The sequence below is a fragment of the Myotis nattereri genome (genome assembly GCF_964212035.1).
Source record: "Myotis nattereri genome assembly, chromosome: 15".
NCBI lineage: Eukaryota > Metazoa > Chordata > Mammalia > Chiroptera > Vespertilionidae > Myotis > Myotis nattereri.
Window position 1 is genome coordinate 42,980,264 of NC_138090.1, and position 25,652 is coordinate 43,005,915.

The 25,652-nt window shown below is 41.6% G+C and overlaps 1 protein-coding gene across 1 annotated transcript in view; it reads right to left on the minus strand.

Moving 5' to 3' along the window:
* Positions 1-25,652, minus strand: part of LOC308530605 (cell adhesion molecule CEACAM1-like) — a gene marked incomplete at both ends in the record, with an annotated part of 106,252 nt that overhangs the window by 47,264 nt on the left and 33,336 nt on the right. Inside the window, 2 exons of the mRNA XM_081107314.1 lie at positions 19,864-20,109; positions 23,528-23,761. Of these exons, the coding sequence (XP_080963440.1) occupies positions 19,864-20,109; positions 23,528-23,761 (480 nt within the window). The remainder of the gene's footprint in view (positions 1-19,863; positions 20,110-23,527; positions 23,762-25,652) is intronic.

Below are 25,652 nucleotides of genomic sequence, written 5' to 3' on the forward strand. Positions count from 1 at the left end.
CGATTTCTCAACAGAAACACATCAGGCAAGAAGGGAATGGAATGAAATATACAAAGTCATGCAAAGGAAGGGTCTGAATCCAAGAATACTATACCCAGCGAGGCTATCAATCAAAATTGAGGGTCAAATCAGGAGCTTCACAGACAAAAATGGTCTACGGGAGTTTATTACAACCAAACCAGCAATGCAAGAAATGCTAAAGGGTCTGCTGTAAATAGAAAAAACAGGAAACAAAGAAGGAACGCAGCGGTAAAGAACAAAAATGGCGGCTAACAAGTTTCTATCAATAATAACTTTAAATGTAAATGGATTAAATTCCCCAGTCAAAAGGCATAGGGTAAATGAGTGGATAAGAAAACATGACCCATATATCTGCTGTCTACAGGAAACCCACCTCAGAAAAAAAGACGCACACAGACTGATGGTGAAGGGATGGAAAAAGGTTTTTCAGGCCAATGGAAGTGAAAAAAGAGCCGGGGTAGCAATACTTATAACTGACAAATTAGATCTCAAAGTGAAGGACATAAAAAGAGATCAAGAAGGCCACTTCATAATACTAAAGGGAGCAGTCCAACAAGAAGAAATAACTCTGGTAAATATATATGCACCCAATATAGGAGCACCCAAATAGGTAAGAAATCTTCTGGAGGAGATCAAGGGAGAGATTGACAGCAATACAATCATAGTAGGGGACCTTAACACCCCATTATCTCCACTGGACAAATCCTCTAAACAGAAACTCAGCAAAGAAACATCAATCCTAAATGACTCACTAGATCAGATGGAATTAATTGACATCTTCAGAACATTTCACCCCAAAGCCACAGAATATACATTCTCCTCAGGTGCACATTTGTCATCTTCAAAGATAGACCATATATTGGGTCACAGACAAAGTCTCTTCAAATTCAAGAAAATTGAAATCATATCAAGTATCTTCTCAGACCACAAAGGCATAAAACTGGAAATCAACTACAACAAAAACAATCCAAAAAAATCAAACACATGGAGACTAAATAGCATGCTATTAAACAATGACTGGGTCACCAGTGAGATCAAAGAAGAAATAAAAAACATCATGGCAACAAATGACAATGAAAACACAACAATCCAAAACCTATGGGACACAGCAAAAGCAGTCTTGAGAGGGAAGTTCATAGCTCTACAAGCCTACTGCAAGAAACAAGAAACAATGAGAATAAATGACCTAACTCTACAACTTGAAGAGTTAGAAAGAGAGCAACAAAAAAGGCCCACTGTAAGCAGAAGGAAGGAAATAACAAAGATCAGAGCGGAGATAAACGACATAGAGACCAAAAATCAATACAAAAGATCAACAAAACCAAGAGCTGGTTCTTTGAAAGGATAAACAAGATTGATACACCTCTAGCCAGGCTCACCAAGAAACAAAGAGAGAGTACCCAAATAAACAAAATCAGAAATGAAAGAGGAGAAATAACAACAGAACCCATAGAAATACAAAGGATTGTTAAAAAATACTATGAACAACTCTACTCCAACACACTAGACAACCTGGAGGAAATGGACATATTCCTAGATAAATACAACCTTCCAAAACTTAACCAGGAAGAATCTAAAAATCTCAATAGGCCAATAACTATGGAGGAAATCGAAGCAGTCATCAAAAAGCTTCCAGTAAACAAAAGCCCGGGGCCAGATGGCTTCACAGGGGAGTTTTACCAAACATTCAAGGAAGACCTAAAACCTATCATCTTCAGACTATGTCGAAAGATCCAAGAGGAAGGAACACTTCCAACCTCATTCTATGAAGCCAACATCACCCTAATCCCAAAACCAGATAAAGACAATACAATGAAAGAGAATTATAGGCCAATATCCCTCATGAACATAGATGCCAAAATCCTCAACAAAATCCTAGCAAATCGGATCCAGCAGTACATCAAAAAGATCATACACCATGACCAAGTAGGATTTATCCCAGGGATGCAAGGATGGTACTATATCCGCAAATCAATAAACGTGATACATCACATAAACAAATTGAGAGAAAAAAAAATCACATAGTCATATCAATTGATGCGGAAAAAGCATTTGACAAAATCCAACACCCTTTCTTGATAAAAACTCTCAGCAAGATAGGAATTGACGGATCATACCTCAACATAATAAAAGCCATATATGACAAACCCACAGCCAACATCATAATCAATGGGCAAAAACTAAAACCATTCCCCCTAAAAACAGAAAAAGACAGGGATGCCCCCTCTCACCACTCCTGTTCAACATAGTACTGGAAGTACTAGCCATTGCGATCAGACACGAAGAAGAAATAAAAGGCATCCAGATTGGAAAAGAAGAAGTAAAACTGTCCTTATTTGCAGATGACCTGATACTGTACATACAGAACCCTAAAGACTCCATCAAAAAATTATTAGACTTAATAAATGAATTCGGCAATGTAGTAGGATACAAAATTAATGCTAAGAAATCCATGGCATTTCTTTACACCAATAGTGAACTTACAGAAAGTGAAACTACAGAAGCAATCCCATTTACCATTGCACCAAAAAAATTAAAATACCTAGGAATAAACTTAACTAAGGAGGTAAAAGACTTATAAGCTGAAAACTACAGGACACTGAAAAAAGAGATAGAGGAAGACATAAACAGATGGAAGAACATAACGTGTTCATGGATTGGTAGAATCAACATCATCAAAATGTCCATACTACCCATAACAATTTATAGATTCAATGCAATCCCCATTAAATTACCAACGGCATATTTCACAAATCTAGAACGAACGTTCCAAAAATTCATCTGGAATAAAAAAAGACCCCGAATAGCTGCAGCAATCCTGAGAAAACACAAAGTAGGTGGGATCTCAATACCAGATATCAAACTGTATTACAAAGCCACTGTTCTTAAAACAGCTTGGTACTGGCACAAGAACAGACATATAGATCAATGGAATAGAATAGAGACCCCAGAAAGCGACCCAAACCACTATGCCCCATTAATATTCGACAAAGGAGGCAAGAGCATACAATGGAGTCAAGACAGTCTTTTCAATAAATGGTGTTGGGAAAATTGGACAGATACATGCAAAAGGATGAAACTAGATCACCAACTCACACCATACACAAAAATAAACTCAAAATGGATAAAAGACTTAAACGTAAGAGGGGAAACCATAACAATACTAGAGGAATCCACAGGCAGCGAAATCGCAAACATATGCCGAAGAAATTTCTTCTCTGATAATGCTCCTAGGGCAATGGAAACTAAAGAGAAAATAAACAAATGGGACTACATCAAAATAAGAAGCTTTTGCACAGCAAAGGAAACCATCAACAAAACAACAAGAAGACCCACTACATGGGAGAACATATTTGCCAATGATACCACCGATAAGGGTTTAATTTCCAACATTTACAGGGACCTCATGAAACTTAACAAAAGGAAGATAAACAATCCAATCAAAAAATGGGCAACGGACCTAGATAGCCACTTCTCGAAAGAGGACATACAGAAGGCCGAAAGACATATGAAAACCTGCTCAAAGTCACTAATTATACGAGAGATGCAAATCAAAACGACAATGCGGTATCATCTCACACCTGTCAGAATGGCTATCATCAACAAATCAACAAGCAACAAGTGTTGGAGAGGATTTGGAGAAAAAGGAACCCTTCTGCACTGCTGGTGGGAATGCAGACTGGTGCAGCCACTGTGGAGAACAGTATGGAGCTACCTCAGAAGACTAAAAATGGAACTCCCATTTGACCCAGTGATCCCACTACTAGGAATATATCCCAAGAAACCAGAAACGCCAATAAGAAAAGATATATGCACCCCTATGTTCATAGCAGCACAATTCACCATAGCTAAGATTTGGAAACAGCCTAAGTGCCCATCAGCAGATGAGTGGATTAGAAAACTGTGGTACATCTACACAATGGAATACTACGCTGCGGTAAAAAAAAAGGAACTCTTGCCTTTTGCAACAGCATGGATGGAACTGGCGAGCATTATGCTAAGTGAAATAAGCCAGTCAGAGAAAGATAAATACCACATGATCTCACTCATTTGTGGATTATAGAGAACAACATAGACTGATGAAAAGGGACAGACCCAAAGACTGAGAAACAGCGATCAGGCTATCAATCCGCAGAAGGAAAGTAGGGGAGGGTGGGTTTAAGGGGAAGAGATCAACCGAAGGACTTGTATACATGTATATAAGCCAAACCAATGGACATGGACAACAGGGGGATGGGAGCATGAGTTTTTGTGTGGGGGGGAGGTTGGGGGTTAATGGGGGGGATGTGGACATATTTGTAATACGTTAACTAATAATAAAAAAAAGGAAAATAAAAGAAAATACTCTTAATGGTTAGCCTGCTCTCCAGGTGCACTCAGATTCTGGGACAAAGGCCACTCCAAGGCAACCTTGTGCCATGGAATGATCTGGGCAGTCAGGTCATCTGTTTTGGAGGGTAAGTCAGAAGTGAGGGGGGCAAGTTAGAAACATTTATTTGGAGGATTATAGCCAGATAAAGAAATACTGGAAAATTTGAAAATAGGTAAGATGAGCAAGATAATAGAATCAGCTAATTACACATAGGTGATGTCAAAAGAAAACATACATTGGGCAAATTGAAAGAGGCAAGAAACACTTTATTGAAGACCGACCATGCAATAGGACAGTGAGACTGAGCTCATCACCTTCAAAATAAAAGGCTGAGTAGATTTTAAGAATGGAAGCAGGAATCATAGGCATCTGTGTTTGCTAGTTGGCTTTACACAAAAGAAAAGTAAAACTTCTCATGAAATCCTGACTGCAGTTCCTTTCACTTCTTGGCTGTAAATGTCCTCACCCAAGTTAGGATGCTAACCTCCCTTAGAGACTGGAACACAGGGACACCATGAGGATTAATTTTCAAAAGGGTGGGCCCAGGCTCTTGAGACAGATATTCTGTGAGACATAACACTGGCACGAAGTTTTTAAGGAGACTTACGTATATTTCCAAAGGGCAGAGAAAAAAAATCTGCAATTGCAAATTGGGATTACATTTCTGAAGAAAATGCTCTCAAACAATGGAGGTCAGAGGCCTGCAGTCAGGAAGAACCCATCTAAACATAAGTGACTCTGAGGCAACATGAAGGCACACCCGGTCATAACAAAACGGCTTTCTGCACAGTGGAGGGAGACACCATTAAATGTCTTTCAGACAAGATCCAGTTTGCATCTTCATCAGTTCCTGCATATAAGCAGGTGAAAAATAGCTGAGAGTCCCTGAACAAAGCCAGGATCTGATCTCCCAGAAGGCTGTGGTACTGGAATTTTCCATAGAGACATTACATTTCCCTCTATAGTCACCTTCCTTTAGATCAAACGAAATCTCCAAGAAAGAAGAGTATTTTTGATCCTACATCATGGCTGGTGTCACTCAATTTGGCTGATTAGTGACATAAGTGCAGAGGAATGACATTCACACATAGTTTTCTCTGCTGCACAAGTTTCTATGAAACCTAAGATGGGAGTTCTAACAACCTCTTGAGGCTAGGAAGCCTCACCTTCACTATTCACCTGCCGTCTCTCAAACTTTGGGAGATGCCCTCTTCCCCAAGAGAATCCAAAATACCCATCAAGAGAAACTTAGCTCCATAAAGAGTGAAGTCATTTATAATTCTCAGGATTTCAGTGTGAACTAGGATATTTGAGCCAAAGCCTTGGTTGTATCACCAGCATTTCCAATTATATCTTTTTTACAAGGAAGACAGTATCCTACTGAACTTATGGAAATCAATCCGCTGCCACAAAAAAGGAAGAATTTAAGAGGGCTTTAGAAATATTTGGGGAGAAGTAAAAGAGGAAGAAAAAGATCAATGTTGATACCCTCATGGGAGTCTTCCTGTACATTCTTGCTGTCCAAAAGAGTGTTCAGGTACCCTCCAGAGGATCCATTGGAGAAGGGACAAAGCTTGGACTCCTGGAAGCTTATCACATGCTCCCACTGGTCATCACATGACCACTTTCCTTGCTGGGAGGGACTCGGTGCCACCTTCACTGTGGAGATGGTGCAAACGGGAACAACCAGAGGTGGGATCTGGTGTGGAATGTTAGCTTCAGTCAACAATAACCTCAATGGTAGCTCTCATTTTTGAGCATTTATTGACTCAGTTCAAGTCTTCTAAGGACTTTCCACCTTTACAACAAATTTATTTCAAGGTGAAAGAAATTTATTCAGGGTTTAATAACATAGAGGAGGAAAGCAGGGTCACTAATGTTTTACATCCAGCTCAACCGCTTCACTTTCAGCAGAACTGATGGGGTTGGATATTTCACACTGGTAGTTCCCCACATCCTCCCCACTTGATAGGGTCAATGGTGAGGGTTCTGTTGCTCCAGGACAGCTTCATGCTCTTACAGACTCATGTTGTTGAAGAACCACTGGGTGAGGATCACAGATGAGTAACAGGTCAAGTCCACAGCATTATCATGCTTTGTGACTGTCTTGCTCTCTTGTGGAATCTGCGAAAAGACGAAGGAGTGATTCAGAGTGGGCTTGGGACTTGGGGTCCTGCTATAATATGAGACATCTCAGCCACTCATAGTTCCCAGTGAGCTCTGTAAAGGTCCCAGAAGATGGTCCTAACCTCTGCAGAAGGACAATTGTCTTTGTTCAGGTGACAATGTGTAAGGAGAGTGCTGCAATTCTTCTCTGACCCAACATAACCCCAGGGTGACCCGTGACCTGTTCCCCAGACATCTCTAAAATATCAGCATAGGGAACACCTTCCACAATGATGTTTCCTATGACCTCATCATCAGGTAGCATTTTTCTCTCATGAGCTTTTATTAATTATTTCTGTCATTAACTTCAAAAAAGATGAGGTCCCACACTTTACGTAAAATTCCGTGTATGTTGTGGAAGGCAGGCTGCCACTTCTGTCTATCTCTGGGGCAAAGGAAACTTTATGGAAAGTGAAAAGGCATTTACCTCTTTTTAAATAATTCATTTGGCGATAAAGATTGCCCAACCCGGTCTTCATGATCTTGGAAGTGGAGAAGTTCCAGCTAAATGACTTTTCAGTCTAAAGGACTTTATTTCTTGGCCTGCAGATTGAATATCAAGGTAAAATAAGTGTCTAAAGAGAAATGGTTAGAGGTTTTTTTTTTTTTTTTTTTTTTTTTTTGCTTAAACTATTACAAAGGGTATTACATATGTGTCCATTTTATCCCCACACCCTAGACAGTTCCCTAGCCTCCCCTATGCCCCAGTGTCTTATGTCCATTGGCTATGCTTATATGCATCTATACAAGTCCTTTAGTTGATCTCTTACCCCCCTACCTCCTGCCCCCCAACCCTCCCCGGCCTTCCCGCTGCAGTTTGACAATCTGTTTGAGGCAGCTCTGCCTCTGTATCTATTATTGTTCAAAAGTTTATAATGGTCTCTATTATCCATGAATGAGTGAGATCATGTGGTATTTTTCCTTCATTGACTGGCTTATTTCACTTAGCATAATGTTCTCCAGTTCCATCCATGACGTTGCAAATGGTAAGAGTTCCTTCCTTTTTAGAGCAGCATAGTATTCCATCGTGTAGATGTACCACGGTTTTCTAATCCATTCATCTACTAATGGGCACTTAGGCTGTTTCCAGATCTTACCTATGGTGAATTGTGCTGCTATGAACATAGGGGTGCATATATCCTTTCTGACTGGTGTTTCTGGTTTCTTGGGATATATTCCTAGAAGTGGGATCACAGGGTCAAATGGGAGTTCCATTTTCAGTTTTTTGAGGAAACTCCATACTGTCTTCCATAGTGGCTGCACCAGTCTGCATTCCCACCAGCAGTGCTTAAGTGTTCCTTTTTCTCCACGCCCTCTCCAGCACTTGTCCTTTGTTGATTTGTTGATGATAGCCAGTCTGACAGGTGTGAGATGGTACCTCATTTGTTGTTTTGATTTGCATCTCTCGGATGATTATTGACTTTGAGCATGTTTTCATATGTCTCTTGGCTTTCTGAATGTCCTCTTTTGAAAGGTGTCTATTTAGGTCCTTTGCCCATTTTTTGATTGGATTGTTTATCTTCCTTTTGTTAAGTTGTATGAGTTCCCTATAAATTTTGGAGATTAGGCCCTTATCAGATATGACACTGGTAAATATGTTTTTCCACACAGTGGGTTTTCTCTTTGTTTTGTTGATGGTTTCTTTTGCTGTGCAGAAGCTTTTTATTTTGATGTAGTCCCATTTGTTCATTTTCTCTTTAGTTTCAAGTGCCCTAGGAGCTGTATCAGTGAAAAAATTGCTTCGGCATATGTCTGAGATTTTGTTGCCTTTGGATTCTTCTAGAATTTTTATGGTTTCCTGTCGTACATTTAAGTCCTTTATCCATTTTGAGTTTATTTTTGTGTATGGTGTAAGTTGGTGGTCTGGTTTCATTTTCTTGCATATATCTGTCCAGTTTTCCCAACACCATTTATTGAAGAGACTATCTTGGCTCCATTGTATGTTCTTGCCTCCTTTGTCAAATATTAATTGAACATATTGGTTCGGGCCGATTTCTGGGGTCTCTATTCTATTCCATTGATCTATATGCCTATTCTTGTGCCAGTACCAGGCAGTTTTGAGAACAGTGGCTTTGTAATACAACTTGATATCTGGTATTGAGATCCCACCTACTTTGGTCTTTTTCAGGGTTGCTGCAGCTATTCGGGGTCTTTTTTTATTCCAGATGAATTTTTGGAGAGTTCGTTCTAGATCTCTGAAGTATGCCGTTGGTATTTTAATGGGAATTGCGTTGAATTTATAGATTGCTTTGGGTAGTATGGACATTTTAATGATGTTGATTCTATCAATCCATGAACATGGTATGTTCTTCCATCTGTTTATGTCTTCCTCTATCTCTTTTTTCAATGTCCTGTAGTTTTCTGAGTAGAGGTCTTTTACCTCTTTAGTTAAGTTTATTCCTAGGTAGCTTAATTTTTTTGGTGCGATGGTAAACGGGTTTTTTTTTATAATCTCTCTTTCTGAAAGTTCACTATTGGTGTATAGAAATGCCTCAGATTTCTTGGGGTTAATTTTGTATCCTGCTACATTGCCAAATTCATGTATTAAGTCTAGTAGCTTTTTGATGGAGTCTCTAGGGTTTTGTATGTATAATATCATGTCGTCTGCAAATAAGGACAGTTTTACTTCCTCTTTTCCAATTTGGATGCCTTTTATTTCTTCTACTTGCCGAATTGCAATGGCTAACACTTCCAGTACAATGTTGAACAGGAGTGGTGAGAGGGGGCATCCCTGTCTTGGTCCTGTTCTTAGGGGAAATGGTGTTAGTTTTTGTCCATTGAGTATGATGTTGGCTGTGGGCCTGTCATATATGGCTTTTATTATGTTGAGATATGATCCTTCATTTCCCACCTTGCTGAGAGTTTTTATCAAAAATGGGTGTTGAATTTTGTCAAATGCTTTTTCTGCATCAATTGATATGACCATGTGGCTTTTTTCTTTCAATTTGTTTATGTGATGTATCACGTTTCTTGATTTTTCGATATTGTACCATCCTTGCATCCCTGGGATAAATCCTACTTGGTCATGGTGTATGATCTTTCTGATGTACTGCTGGATCCGATTTGCTAGGATTTTGTTGAGGATTTTGACATCTATGTTCATGAGGGATATTGGCCTGTAATTCTCTTTCATTGTGTTGTGTTTACCTGGTTTTGGTATTAGGGTGATGCTGGCTTCATAGAATGAGTTTGGAAGTGTTCCTTCCTCTTGGATTTTTTGTAGTAGTCTGAGGAGGATAGGTTTAATTCTTCCTTGAATGTTTGGTAAAACTCCCCTGTGAAGCCGTCTGGTCCTGGGCTTTTGTTTGATGGAAGCTTTTTGATGACTGCTTCAATTTCTTCCATAGTTATTGGCCTGTTGAGATTTTTAGATTCTTCCTGATTGAGTTTTGGAATGTTGTATTTTTCTAGGAATTTGTTCATTTCCTCCAGGTTGTCTAGTTTATTGGAGTAGAGCTGTCCATAGTATTTTTTAACAATCATTTGTATTTCTGTGGTGTCTGTTGTTATTTCGCCTCTATCGTTTCTGATTTTGTTTATTTGGGTCCTCTCTCTTTGCTTCTGGGTGAGTCTGGCTAGAGGTTTGTCAATCTTGTTTATCCTTTCAAAGAACCAGCTCTTGGTTTCATTGATTTTCTGTAATTTTTTTTTGGTCTCTATGTCATTTATTTCTGCTCTAATCTTTATTATCTCCTTCCTTCTGCTCACTCTGGGGTTTTCTTGTTGCTCACTTTCTAATTCTTTGAGTTGTAGAGTTAGCTGATTTACTACCATTTTTTCTTGTTTTTTTTGAGATAGGCCTGCTGAGCTATAAACTTCCCTCTCAGGACTGCTTTCATTGTGTCCCATAGGTTTTTGATTGTTTTGTTTTCATTGTCATTTGTTTCCAGGATGTTTTGAATTTCTTCTTTGATTTCATTGGTAACCCAATCAATATTTAATAGCATGCTATTCAGCTTCCAGGTGTTTGAGTATTTTGGGTTTTTTTTGTTGTAGTTTATTTCTAATATTATGCCATCGTGGTCTGCGAAGATGCTTTTATGATTTCAATATTCTTTATTTTGGGGATACTTTTCTTGTGACCCAATATATGGTCTATTTTTGAATATGTGTCATGAGCACTTGAGTAGAATGTATATTCCGTGGCACTGTGGTGAAGTGTTCTGAAGATGTCTATTAAGTCCATCTGATCTAGTGAGTCATTTAGGATTGCTGTATCTTTGCTGATTGTTTGTCTAGAGGACTTATCCTGTGCTTTCAGTGGTGTATTAAAGTCTCCTACTATGATTGTATTGCTGTTGATCTCTCCTTTGATATCTTCCAGGAGTTTTTTTATGAATTTGGGTGCTCCTGCATTGGGTGCATATATGTTTACCAGGGTTATATCTTCTTGTTGTATTGATCCCTTTAGTATTATGAAGTGGCCTTCCTTATCTCTTGTTATGGCCTTCACTTTGAGGTCTATTTTGTCCGATATAAGTATTGCTACCCCAGCTATCTTTTCCTTTCCATTTGCCTGAAAGATATTTTTCCATCCTTTCACTTTCAGTCCGTGTGAGTCCCTTCTAATGAGGTGGGTTTCTTGTCGACAGCAGATGTATGGGTCATGTTTTTTTATCCATTCAGCCACTCGATGTCTTTTGTTTGGAGCATTTAGTCCGTTTACGTTTAAAGTTATTATTGAAAGGTACTTGTTTGTAGCCATTTCTTTTTGTGTGTGGCTGTTTTCTTTCTGAGCTTTTTATTATTTTTATGCTAGTCCCTTTAGCATTCCTTGCATTGCCGGCTTGGTGGTGATAAACTCCCTCAGCCTTTGCTTGTCTGTGAAGCTTCTTATTTCCCCTTCAAGTTTGAATGATAGCCTTGCTGGATAGAGTATTCTTGGATTCAGTCCTTTGCTTTGCATCACTTTGTAAGTTTCTGTCCATTCTTTTCTGGCCTGATGTGTTTCTGTTGAGAAATCATTTGACAATCTACTGGGAGATCCGTTGTATGTAACTTTCCGTCTCTCTCTTGCAGCCTGTAAGATTCTCTCTTTGTCCTGAACATTTGCCATGGTAATGATGATGTGTCTTGGTGTGGGTCTTTTCGGGTTCACCTTGTTTGGGACTCTCTGGGTTTGTGTGACTTTTTTCTTCCCCACCTCAGGGAAGTTTTCTGATATTATTTCTTCTAATAGGTTTTCTAATCCTTGTTCATCCTTCTGTTGTTCTGGTACCCCTATTATTCGTATGTTGTTTCGTTTCATGTTGTCCCAAAGCTCCCTTAGGCTCTCCTCCTGTCTTTAAATTTTTTTCTCCAATTGCTGTACATTTTGGGTGTGTTTTGCTTCCTTGTCTTCTAATTCACTAATTCGGTCCTCCGCTTCTCTTAGTTTACTGTTGATACTTTCAATGGAGTTTTTCATTGCAGCTATATCACTCTTCATTTCATCTTGGGTCTTACTTAAGGTGTTGATTTTTTCATCTGTTTCTTCTAGCTTCTTCCATATGTTATCGATTTTTTCATCTGTTTCTTCTTGCTTCTTGCAGAGGTTGTCGATTTTTTCTTCCATCCGGTTTATGCACTCTAGGACCCTTATTCTGAATTCTTTTTCTGTCATGTTGCATGCCTCTGTATTACTTAGCTGCTTTTCTGGAGAGTCCTCCTTCTCTTTCCTTTGTGGGTTTCTTTGTCTACCCATGTTTGATCTCACTGACATATCTAGACGTTGAGTCGTTCAGTGGTTGCTCCCTTGGTGGCAGTGACTCCTTCGTCTGTGGTTGCTCTTTGGGCGGTTGCAGTAGCAGCTGCTCTTCAGTTGGCAGCAGCTCGTCTGGTGGGTGCTGTTCACAGTTGTGGTGGCTCTTCTGGTTGGTGGGGCGAGGTTTCACGTACAGCTGCTGTTCCTCAGCAGAGGGTGTGGTGCTCAGGAGGTTGCTGTAGCTTGGATCTGCTGCGTTGATTTAAAGGCACAAAATACAACACAACAAGGCACCACGTACCAGGCTGTATACACAAGTATATTCACGATATTAATAACCCCAAATAAAAGTGACCACCCGAATTAAGAGAATTAGGTGATAAGGAGGAAGAAAGGGAAAAAGATAAAAGAGAAAAAAGAAAAGAAACGTAGGCACCAAAAAAAGGAGTACAAAAATGAAATTGGGAAAAAGAAGGGGGGGAAATAAGAGCGAGAAAAGAAAAGAAAAGAAAAAAAAGAAAGAGAAAAAGGAAAAAAGAAAAAAAAAGAGCGAAAAGAGAGAATGAAGTGGAAGAGGGGAAGAGACTTTTTATATGAGGAGAAAACTCCTATAGAACAGCCATTAATCCCAACAAATTCCAGCAACAGCTCCCTGGAGATGAATTCAAACTAGAAACAACCAATAATATAATGATGAAAATAGAATGGAGAACACTAATCCCAAAATAAAATAAAGAGAAAATAAAATGGCACTTTAAAAAATGGTAAAATGGTAGCAGTAATAATACTGGTTAAAAATAAGAATGTAGTAATTAAAAGGGTAAAATCAGGTGATCGAAAAAGAAGAAAAAAAAGAAAAGAAAAAGAAGAAGAAGGAAAAAAAATTGCTTTCTTAGTTAAAAGGTGAAAAAAGAAAGAAAAAATTGCAGTAGTGATGGTCCTTTGGTTCTTCTGTTCTTCAGTGTGGCTCGCCTTAGACCTCCCAGGTATTCAGGAGAGTGTTGGGTTTCCCTGCGATACACTATTCCTCTGTGTTGTTAACCACAGTCCTTATTTTAAAGCAGGCCGCATTTGTTTCCCAGACTGCCTTATTTTGTGTTTAGCAATGAGTCAGTTTGTGGGTCAGCCTCTGGGTGGCAGTGTTCTGGGGTTGGCCTCTGAGGCTATAGGGCCTCTCTGTCCAGTGGAAGTTCACTGCCCAGAGCTGGCTGCGTAATAGTTAGTTACCAGCGCTGTGTTGTTGCTGGGATTGAAAATCCCTCTATAGGCCAGACCCTGTTAACTCCCAGGGACTGATGAGATTATTTTAATCCTTGATCTCCTATAGGGTGGAATCTGGGTGTGGCTGTGCTCCTTGCCTGGGGGCTGGAGGGAGGAGTCTCACTCTCCAGAGAGAATGGTTGCCCCAGACCTGGGCTCAGGGGTGTCTCAGCACTCAATTCGCTGCCACCTCTCCCGGCCCCCCTTCTCTCCTCAGTCTCTCCCCAGATTCCACTCCTCCGCACACTCTCCCTCTCTTCAGCACAGGTGAGTGTCTGTATCCGAAATGTCCCATGAACAGGATTCAGTGAAAACAAACAAACGCCTGCCGCGGAAACGGGGAAAGCTTGGTTTCTGTAAGCTTCTTCTCTTACCGGGACTGCATGGTCTGGTCAGCTCTTCAGGCTGCCCCCTTTATGCTCAGTCCTCCGTGATCACAGAACCCAGCTCTCAATTCCTCCGGCGGTGCCAGGAATCCCGCAGTTCTCCTTTCCCCTGTCAGGGACTGTGCCTGTCCCAAGGGACGCGGCTGTCTGCCACATGGTCTCCCTCCGACTCTTTGGGCTCAGAGGTCTGCAAACTTTCCTGCCCATAACCCTGGTTTTTTTACCTTTCCAGGGGAGTTCTGCTCTTCCCGGCTGCAAACCATCTCACCAGCTGAGCAATTTCGCCAATTCGGTGTGGGTGCTATTAGTTTCAGCTGCTCATTCCATTTGCTCCGGGACACGACCTGGGACACGTCTGCCTATATCGCCGCCATCTTCCCTTCCCAAAATGGTTAGAGTTTTAACAAAAGACAGGAGCTGTAGGAATAGAAGAAAACTATTCAATATGATAAAGGCTACACTTGAAAGCCCACATTCCATGGAGAAACTTGGAAAATGTTACTAACATCATGAGCAAGACAAGGATGCTGTTTTTCTTTTTTAAAAATATATTTTATTGATTTTTTACAGAGAGGAAGGGAGAGGGATAGAGAGTTAGAAACATGGATGAGAGAGAAACATCAATCAGCTGCCTCCTGCACACTTCCGACTGGGGTTGTTCCCGCAGCCCAGGTACATGCCCTGGACTAGAATTGAACCTGGCCAATGCTCTATCCTCTGAGCCAAAATGGTTAGGGCAAGGATGATGTTTTTCCTACTTATTCACAATAGTACTGGGATAAATGGCGGGAAAAATCAGGCAAGATGATAAAATAAGAGGTATCCAAATTGGAAAGGAAGAAGAAAAAATATCTTTTAAAAAACCAACATAATCATATATAGAAAACCCTAAACATTTCACCACACATACACACACACACACACACACACACCAAAAAGTTTTTAAGATCTGAAAAAAAGGCAAAGTTGTTAGAGCCAAAATCAACACTCAGCATCATTTCCATTTTTCTTCAACAAAAATGAACTATGCTAAAATAAATTTAAGAGAACAGTTCCATTTAACATAGCATCAGAGAGACTAGAATACTTAGAATTGAGTTAATTAATAAGATGAAGATATATACACTGAAAACTACCAAATGTTTCTGAAAGAAAGTAAAGAAAAAACAAAATACCTTGAAAAACATCCATATTCATGGGTAGAAAGACCCCCAAATATCTTCCTATTTGATATGATCCTTATCTAATTCTCTATAACTTTTTTCAGACATAGGAAAATCCACTTTAAAATTCATAACGAATTTCAGTGGACCCACAAGTTATTTCAATAATCTTAGAAAAAAGAACGAAATTGGACGTCTTACACTTACTAATTTCAAATTTTACTACAAAGCTGCATTATCTACTGCAAGGTCTTTCCTCTTGGAAGATGAAAACTCACCTGATTTCTTTCTCATCTCTCTCTCTCTCTCTCTCTCTCTCTCTCTCTCTTCTCTTCTTCTTCTTCTTCTTCTTCTTCTTCTTCTTCTTCTTCTTCTTCTTCTTCTTCTTCTCTCCAGTATTTTTAGCAATATTTAGTGTAGATTTCTTGTGTCTATTTAATGCCATTCACATTTGAGCCGACTACCTGAGATATCTTTAAATTTTAATCTCCAGAGAACATCATAGACAGAGAACCTTCCTTCTGTGACCTACAGAGGTGGGCGTGGGATGGTCCTGCTCATTAGACACTTGTAATGCCATAAACAGAGTAGAAAAAGCCAAATACTTCTCTACATCGCTTCACAGATTCTCCAGGTTTCCATGCCGTCAGAATTTTCCTAACCAATGGTCGGGTCTGGGGGCAGGACTATGAAAAGTAAGGTGAAAGTTCTGGGATCTTTGCTCAATTTAGAAATATCAGGATGACAAAAGCAAACTATTAAACCTACCACAGTCCCTTCTACGTGGCTGCAAAGATTACCAGCCCATGAAGCGGCCCTAACTACCAGGGCAAATGGATGTGTTCATTCTCCAAGTTAATTCAATGCCAAACTCAAGTCATAAAAATGGTGAGAATTAGAGGCTTTCCTGCTAAAGGAAAACAAAACTGTAAGTTTCTAAATGCCTTAGTAAGACACGTGTTCTCCAAAGGGTGGAAGTGATGACAGCTAACGTTGATGCTCTAAGACAATGACATCAGTGATGACAGTGACACCAGAGACAGGATCAACTCTTGTGATCAGCAGTTTAAGCAAAACATGAGCTATAGGGCCATCCACATCTGTGACCATTCAGGGATCTGCCACAGATGGCTCCTCTATTCTGGGCCATGCTGGACGTACCCTCCAGAGGAAAAGACAAGTTGATAATTGATGTTAGAAGAATGAAAGGTGCTTTGTGAAACCTCTGGTGAGACCTAATAAAATAATTACTCCTGGGCAGACTCCTTGTGAACGAGGCCATATGTTCTACAACAATAAAACAGCAGCTCCCAACGGGCTCTAGGCCTGAGGAGAGATGGAGAGTCTGAACGTGGTGTGTAATGTGACCATGTTGGCAGAACTGCCCATCATAACCTGGGTTCTGCCACAAGCACCAACATAAGTTCAGGTGCTCAGAGAAGCATCCATCACAGATGTTAGTGACACATAATGGATTAGAAAAGGACAGGTGGGTACCTACCACTCCATCCCTGTGACCCACCACAGAGCTCTTACCTGTGGAAACAGAGAAAGTAACTCTCACTAGTCTACAAAGAAGGAAAATGCTCCACACATTCCAAGTTCAAGCCAGCCCTCAATTTCTTCTCCCCTAACACACACATACCATCAGCCTTTCCCTTGCCTGTCCCCAGTCTCCTAGTCAGACTTACTCAATGATACACAAATCCCCAGGGAAATGGCTAATGTGTTTACTCAGTTGAGGCACATCTTGGTGTATAGAGGTGAGATTGGCCTTTCATGGTTCTCTCAGGCCATGGGGAAACTGCTTTGAGAATCAAATGCAGACATCTCTCCTGGGTTGGAGCTGGAGGATGGATACCTCTGGCCCTCAATTTGATCCTCCACCTCAAGATTGCCCTGCATTCCCCACTTTCCCCAGGCTCCATGCCAACCCCTGTTCTATTCTGACTACCCTGGACTTCACCTAATTTCCTGGCTCAAATACCACATTCCCTAGGCTCATCTTCTGCATTCAAGGTGTCCCCATCCCTCCTCACTATTCAGACTCCAAACTCAATACAAGGTGCTCATCTGCTTTTCCTTCTTGTTTCTTATTTCATGTCTATTCTGTAACTCCTGCCAGCCAGTATATTTGGTGCTCCCTCTTGTCACAAATGTCAGGACACTAATATGAATCTTCAAGAACCTTATTCCTTCCCCCAACCCTGTGTCTCACATCTTTCGCCTATCCAAGTTTGGGAGAACGGCATTCCCACGTCACTACAACAACTCCAGTGGCTTCTCTCTCAACATGTAGAAAGTAGACCCTCACAAATATCCCTCAGCCCCTTCCAGACCCCTCCCCAAAAGAGCCCACCTGCAGGGCACCTTTAGTTCCCCTTGACCTCATATAGTGCCTAACATCTCCAAACTCCCCAGGCTTTACAATTTATCATCCTGTCTCTGAACAGATCCTATCCCTCAACAGCTCCCCTCTAAACCCACTTCTGCTTACCCACAATCCACCTCTGGCTAGCTCTCAAAGGAGTATAACTAAATACCCCAGAGGCCACAAGGCACAGGAAAGATTTATTTCCATTTCCCAGGTTCTAGATGTGGATTCTCTAAGAACATGCACCTGGCGATTGTAAAAACAATGAAGAAAACAATGTATGAGGACACCTGTCTTGCCTGAGCTCCATGTCACGGGGGACACAAAAGAGCATTTTTTAGTGACAGCCTGTGGGTGGCTGACATGTAAGGGACCTGCATGTTTACTAGAGTTTTTAAGGTTCAAGAGTGAATATCTGTGAAAATCTCTGTGATATTGTTCCTTGAAGGTGCAGTGGAAATAACTGTGAACACTGTTGATGGTTTGGTCCCTGTGGACGTGTGCCCTTTCAGGCCTGCAAGTCTTCTCAAATTCTTGTGCAAAGGATATCCTGAGGCTACCTGGAGCTGCAAAAGCATCTAAGAATTCACGTCAGATGCTGCTGTGGATGTAAATTCAGAAGGAAGGCAGCGAAACTGGAGACCTTTATGTGGAGGATTTTAGCCTGATAAGGAAAGAAATTGGAAGATTTGAAAATAAGGTAAGGATCAACCATGTGAGCAAAATGACATGATCAGCTAGTTACAGGCAGATGATGACAAAGTGAAACAGGTGTCCAACACATTTAAAGAGGCAAGGAAGACATTCTTCAGAACCCTCCAATAGGGCAGTGAGATGAAACTCAACACCCCTGAAAGAAAAGGCTGGGGAGATTTTAGGAATGAAGAAGAAATTATAGGCATGTGTGTTTGAAATGGGCTTTACAGAAATGAAATGTAAACCATCTCCTCAAGTCCTGGAATCAGGTCTTTTCTCATCTTGGTTGTAAATGACCCCACACAACTTAGGCTGCTACTCTCCCTCAGAGACTGGGACACAGGGACACAAGGAGGATTAAATTTCAAACGGATGGGGCCAGGTCCCTGAGACAGTTTTTCTCTGGGTCATAACACTGGCAAGAGAGCTTTTGAGGAGACTTACGTATATTTCAAAAGTGCAGAGAAAGAACCTGCAATTCCTAATTATATTTATAAAATAAATGGTGTAAGAATGGAAGACAGAGGCATGTTGTCAGGAAGAAACTGTGTAAAGGTTAGTTACTCTGAGGGAACATTAAGGCTTCCAGTTCAGAACAAAACTGCTTTCTGCACAGTGGAGAAACACAACTAAATCTCTTTTAGCCAAGACCCAGTTGACATCTTTATCATTTCCAGCAATGTATAAAGAGGTGCAATTTCCCATCAATTTATTAACAGATGCAAAGTAGGTGAGAGTTCCTGAACACAGCCAGGATCTGATCTCCCAGAATGCTGTGCTTCTAGAGTTCTCCATAGAGACATTACCTTGCTCTCTACAGTCACCTTCGTTTTGACCGCAGGTGACCTCCAAGGAAGAAGAGTATTCTCCATCCTACAACATGGCTGGTGTCACTGGATTTGCCCTGATTAGTGATTTAAGTGCAGAAGAACTGACATTTACCACATAATTTGCTTGATGCAGGTTTTTCTATGAAACCAAAGATGGGAGTTCTAACAGCTTCTTGAGGTTAGGAAGCCTCACTCTCTAGCTTTGGGTAATGCTCTCATATCCAAGAGATTCGAAAAAAACCCTGCCGGTCAAATTTTCTCCATGAAAGTTGAGGTCGTTTCTAATTCTGTGGGCATCAGTCTTAACTAGGACATTTGAGCCAAAGCCTTGTTTGTGTTACTAAGGTTTCCAATTATACCCTATTAACAAGGAAGACAGAGTCCTGTTTACTTTATGCAAATAAGTCAGTAGCCATATAAATGAAAATACTCAAAAAGACTTGAGAAATGTTTTGAAATAAGTCAAACAGGGAGAAAAAAAAGATCAGTGTTGTTACCCACATGGGCGTCCTCCTGTCCATTCCCATTGCCAACAACAGTGGCTGCGCATCCACTATATGTCCCCCTGGAGGAGGGACAGAGCTTGGATTTATGCTAACTCATCACCTGCACCAAGGGTAATCACACAGCCACTGAGATTCTCTTGAAGACTTGGTGTCACCTCCACTTTGCAGATGGTGCAACTTAGACCACACAGAGGTGCTGTCTGGTATAGACTATCATCTTAAGTCAATAATAATGACAATGTCAGCTCTCTTTTTTGAGCATTTATTGACTCAATGCAAATCTTCTAAGGACTTTCCACTCTCACAACAAATCTATTTATAGGGTACAAAAGATTATTCAGTGTTTAGTAACATATAGGGGAAGAGGAGGGTCACCAACATTTTACTTGCAGCCCAACTGGCTCACTTGCAGCGAAACTGATGGGGTTGGACACGTTACAGTGGTAATTCCCAGCATCCTCCTTCCAGACAGGGTCAATGGTGAGGGTTCTGTCGTTCCAGGACAGCTTCTTCCGCCACGTCTGCCACAGTTTCATGCCATTGAAAAACCACTGGATGGAGACTGCATTTGTGTAGCAGATCAGGATCACAGAATCCGTATTCTCCACGACTGTGGTTTTGCTGACTAGGAGGGTGGGCACTCTCACTCGCTCTGTGGAGAAATAGAGAGCATGGCTAATTGAGAGTGTGCTTGGGACCTGGGCCATGCTAGCTCTTCAGACATCTTAGCCACTGAGAGTCCACTGTGACCTCTGAAAGGTCACCAGAGGATGGTTGTGATCTCCGCAGAAGGAAAATTGTCTTTGTTCAGGGGACGATGTGTAGGGAAAAGGTTTCACCTCTTCTCTGAACCTAGATCACCCCTGACCTCTTCCCATAGACATCTTAGTAGTATCGACACAGGGAAACCTTTCACAGACCATGTGTCCTATAACGTCACTCTAAGGTGGAGTTTTCCTCTCATGAGCTTTTACTGACCCTTTCCTAGAAGTTCTTTTGACTTAAAAATTCCATGTATGTTGGGAAAGGCAATCTTACCACTTCTGCCCACTACTTGTGCCAATGGGACTTTACAGAAATTGAACGGGCATTTAATTATAGTCAAATAACTCATTAGGCAATAAAGATGCCCAACCCAGTCTTCATGACCTTGGACCTGGATAAGTTCCATCTATAAGATTCCTCAGTCTGAATGGGACTTTATTTACAGGCCTGCTGATTGCATATAATGCTAAAATAAATCACTAAAGAGAAGTGGTTATGATTTTAACAAAAGATGGAAACTGTAGGAATAGGAGGACATTACTTAATATGGTAAAGACCACACATGAAAGTCCACAGCTAACACATTACTCCATGGAGAACCTCTGAAAACAGTCCTAAGATCATGAATAAGACAAGGATGCCGTTTTTCCACTAATTCAACCAGTCTGGAAAATCAGGAAAGAAGATGTAATAAGTGATATCCAATTTAGAGAGGAATAAGAAAATATCTTTTAAAAAAAGACAACATAATCTTATTGTAGAACACCGTGAAGATTTCATCACATACATACCTAAAACAACTATTATAACTAACGAAAAGATGAAGTCGCCAGAGAAAAAATCAACACTCAGCATCATTTCCATTCTTTAAAATAAATGAATAATCGTCAAATAAAATAAATAATTTCATTAACAATAGCATCATAAACACTAGATGCTTAGGGTTAAACCTAACATGGTGGAAGATGAATTCACTGAAAACTACCAAACATTTCTGAAAGTAAAAAAAAAAAAAAAAAAAAAGACAACTGGAAAGACATCCATGTTCATTGATTCCAAGACCACCAAATATCTACCTATTGGAAACAATCCCTATGAACATACCAATTACTTTTTTCAGAAATAAAAAAAAAAAATTCATTGAGACTTTATGTGGAATTTCAATGGAACCCAAATGTTTGCAACAACCTTAAAAAGGATGAATTGAAATTGGAGGTCTCACAGTTACTAATTTCAAATCTTACTCCAAAGTAGAAGTAACCAAAATAGTTACAGTAGTATAAAGACTTCTATTTGTCAAAAGACACAATCAAATGGTTTTGATAAAGGAGCCAAGACTGTTCAATGGATAAAGGACAGTCTTTTGAACAAATGCCGTTGAACAGCAATATCTACATGCAACCAAATAAAGGGGACCGTTGCTTATACCATACACAACAATTCAGTCAAAATGGATTGAATCCTAAAGGTAAGAGCTAAAATTATAAAACTCTTAGAAGAGAACATAGGGGTAAGCAGTATGGCATTGGATTTGGCAGTGATTTCTTGAATATGAAACTAGAAACTCAGGCAAGAAAAGATTAGATAAGTTAGATTTTTGTCAAAGGGTCTGAGACATGGGTCTCAATCCCTGGAGTGACAGGGAGTCTTTCCCATGTGGCCAGAATTCCAAGGACTCTGCATCCAGGTTTCAGTCTCTGAAGAGCTTTTAGCACATCACTTCCTTCAGTATCCATTTATTTCTTCCTAATTCATCAAAACAACCGAGTGTTACATCTTCATCCCTTAGCTGGTTACAAGTGTAAAATGGGGAGCTAGCAGGCCAAGTCCTTTCCTTTATATCCAGTGGGAATGACACGAATACATTAGGAAACAAATCAGTGGTTTCACCTCCAGTGCAGAGAGGGGTGGCTCAGCCACCTGAGGGGAAGGTCTGGGTGTTCCCAGCACTGACTGATTGTTACTGCAGGTAATTTGGTTCTAGAGTACAAATAAATTAATTCTCCATTTGTGTTATTTTCTAGACCACAGTCTCTCTCTCAGGAACTGGGGATGCCTCAGGGAAGCTCGAAACCAGTGATGGCGAACCTATGACACGCGTGTCAGTGGTAACCTATGAACGCATTTTTTGGCTGATTTTTCTGTTAATTGGCATTTAAATCTAAAAAATAAATATAAAAAAAATAAGTCTTTGTTTTACTATGCTTGCAAATATCAAAAAAATTTCTATATGTGACATGGCCCCAGAGTTAAGTTAGGGGTTTTCAAAATGCTTGCACGTGGACATCAAAAGGTTCGTCATCACTGAAAACCAATGTTTGCTTTAGGGATCTCTCTGGGATGGAGGAGAGGTAATGGCTGCAGACAGACCTTGAGTCACTCTCATTGTCTGTGTAGCTCTGCTTTAGTGACTATATCTCCCTGTGCATTGGTTTCCTCTCAATGCAGTACGATGAACATTTGACTGCCAGGGTGTCAGTGTATTAACAATGAAATATTCACAGTATCTGACTAAACATTGGGACAGTGGAGCTGCTCAAATGAGGGGCCTCTGTTATTGATCAACTCCAAGAGAGAATCTCCTGGGCTGATCCCTGGTGGGTGAGGAGCTGCCAGGAGCATCTTTCCTCCTTTTTGTTCCCTGTGATTCTGACCTTTCTCTGGACTCTCCTAAATGTTTCAGTGTAGTTCACAAATGGCCTGGCGACCTTGTCCATCTGTGCTAGCCACACTCAGTTCCAGGTGAAGCACCACCCCTATCCAGATGTGGCTCATGGGCCTGAGCTCTGGCTTCTGAGCAGCTCAAAACCTTGTGACTCAGACACCTGGGAAACCATTGCGCCCACTCAGCCCTTCCCAGGAGGTTAACCCCAACCTGACACAGGATCCCCAGGGTCCCTGGAGTCAGAAACCCTGAGACAGGGGTTTGGGCTGAGCTGCCAAAGCTGAGCTTCTTTATGAGGATTGGAGGGGGCTCCTCAGGATAGGCCCTGGCCAAGCCCTGCAGGGTCTTTCTCAGTGTCATGGTCATGGGGAGGGGGTGAGGGAACCGGACTGAGACTGGTCTTTCTCTGCTGAGCGACTCCCATCAGACTGGCCCTTTTCTCTGTGGAGAATGTCTGCAGGGCTGGAATCTGGGAAGGGAACTCTGATCTTAGAAAGTTTGTCTCCACTGTGTGTTTCCTGCACTAAATGACCAAACCCAACCTGGGAGATGATGCAAATGGGGATGGAGGTGAGTCCACGGCTGTCAGTCCTGTGTGTTCCCCCACCCAACACCCCGAGGTCAGAGAGCAATCACTCACCGTATACATTGAGCCGTCCAAATCCTTTTTCTGTGTTTGATCCTCGAACGTAGGCTTCTAAGGTGTAATTTCCTGTGTCTTGCAGGGTGACCCCCTTTATCAGCAAGGATCCATCAAAGTTTATTTGCTCTCGACCGCTGTTTGCAGGCCCTGTTCTGTGTCGTCCTGTGAACGTTCGAAGACCTGCAATATGATTTTTGTAGGATGTGTCTTCCCCCCGGTACCACATGAAGACTAAAACATTGGGAGGCTTATTGCGGATATGTAGAATCACATCCTTCCCTTCTTCAGCATCGGTTGACACAATCGAGAGTTGGGCAGTGGTGGGCAGGCTCCAGAAATTTAAGAGTGAAACTAGGATGGAAGAGAGGAATTGATCAATATTTGGATGTATATGTTAGGATGGAAAGGTGAGGCCCTGGATTTGGAAAAGGTCTCTTCATCTCAGCCTTGTTGTGTGTGTGTGAGTGTGTTGGTGTGAGTGTGGTCAAGGTCAACAGCATGACCACCAATACTTCAGCACCTGTGAACCGGTTACTTTTTTCTGTTTCTCAGTCTCTTTTCCAGGTGTCTGTTCAGCTCACCCACTCACTGCCCTCAGACCCCTGCTGACACTTAGGGGTGTCCATGGGAGGCACCTTCACTGAACACTTCCCTAAAGACTCTCTGTTAACCCCTTTGTGACTTCTCACTGCTTTGTTGTTCTTTTTAAAACACTTGTGGATACCTGACATCACATGTAGATATTTTCTTATCTCTCTCCACCCACAGAACATGAGCTCCATGGGGACGGTGCTTTTCCAATCTTGCATCCCCAGTGCCTGCAACAGGCTGCAAATACCTGTGGGTGAATGAATGTTCCCAGAGTCCTGCACCTCTTGGGATGTATTTCTCCTGAGGCTGGTGTAAGGATGGTGTTTAGGACTCCTGGTTAAGTTTTTCTGTGGTGCCACCTGATATAAATTGTTATTACTATGATCAGTTTCCAAAATTCAATACTCAGTAATGAATAACTCAGGAATTAACAGCAACTGAAGTTTCCCTGCATCATTCCACTTCCAGATCATGAGATTTCCCAGTTACCTGTTACCCATCTCCCTTACCCATCCTACTCTGCCTCCTGTCCTCTCCCCTCAGGTCCACACAGAAGCCCTCCATCCACTCTCAGAGCGCTGTTCTCCCCAGGAGACCCCAGCAAGTCCCCGTATTTCCTCCTTCAGTCCACCCCCAGGGATTTTTCCTTCCTTACCAGCCAACAGGAGCCCCTGCCAGGGGACAGGTCCTCTGAAAATAGGGGCTGAGAGTGACTCCATGGTGTCTGCTGCCTGCACTGTCTCTCCCTCGGCGAGACGAGCTTGGATTCCAGGAAAGCTAAAAGACACCGCTGTACAAACTGTTGGGATCTGCTGTTCCTCTTCACTATGCCCTGGGCCTCCTCTGGTGCAAGATCACTTACCTGGTCACGTGCACCAAGGCGGAGTTTGTGCCAAGGACCCACCTCCTCCTCCCTTCATTTTTGCCACCCTTTTCTCCTTCTTCCAGCTTACCATCCGTCTAAATTTTGGTTTCCTTGGAGCTGCTGACGTAGCCGAGCACACACACACTCACATGCTCTGTTTGGAAAAGCACCAGCCTGGGGCATCCATGTCATGGGAATTCCCCATGGCTTCCAGTCAGGTGCACAGTAGCCTCCCCCACAGCACTCTATCTTTCACATTTGACTTTTCCCTTCAAAGCAGGAGTTCTGGGGCCACCTCTGGACCTCTTGTCACCAGGATGTCACCACCGCTGTGCATCGGATCACCTGTGAAACTTTGTGGAGATTGTGATGCCCAGGTGACACCATAGATGCTGCTTCAGCAGCTTTCAAGCTAATGTGATGCCCAACCAGGATGAAATCTGGTTATGTCGTGATGAGACACCGTTCCCCCTCTTCTGTGCACAGGGAGGGTCTCCAAATCCTCCTAAAATGCAGATTCTGACGCTGCAGGTATGCAGTGGACTAGAGACTCTGCATCTGACGAGCTCTCCGGGGAGGTGGATCTTACTGGCCTGTGGAGCCCACTTGCAACAGCAAGGCTGATGAGGCAACGTGTCCCCTGAGAGGATGATCTTCTCATCCCAG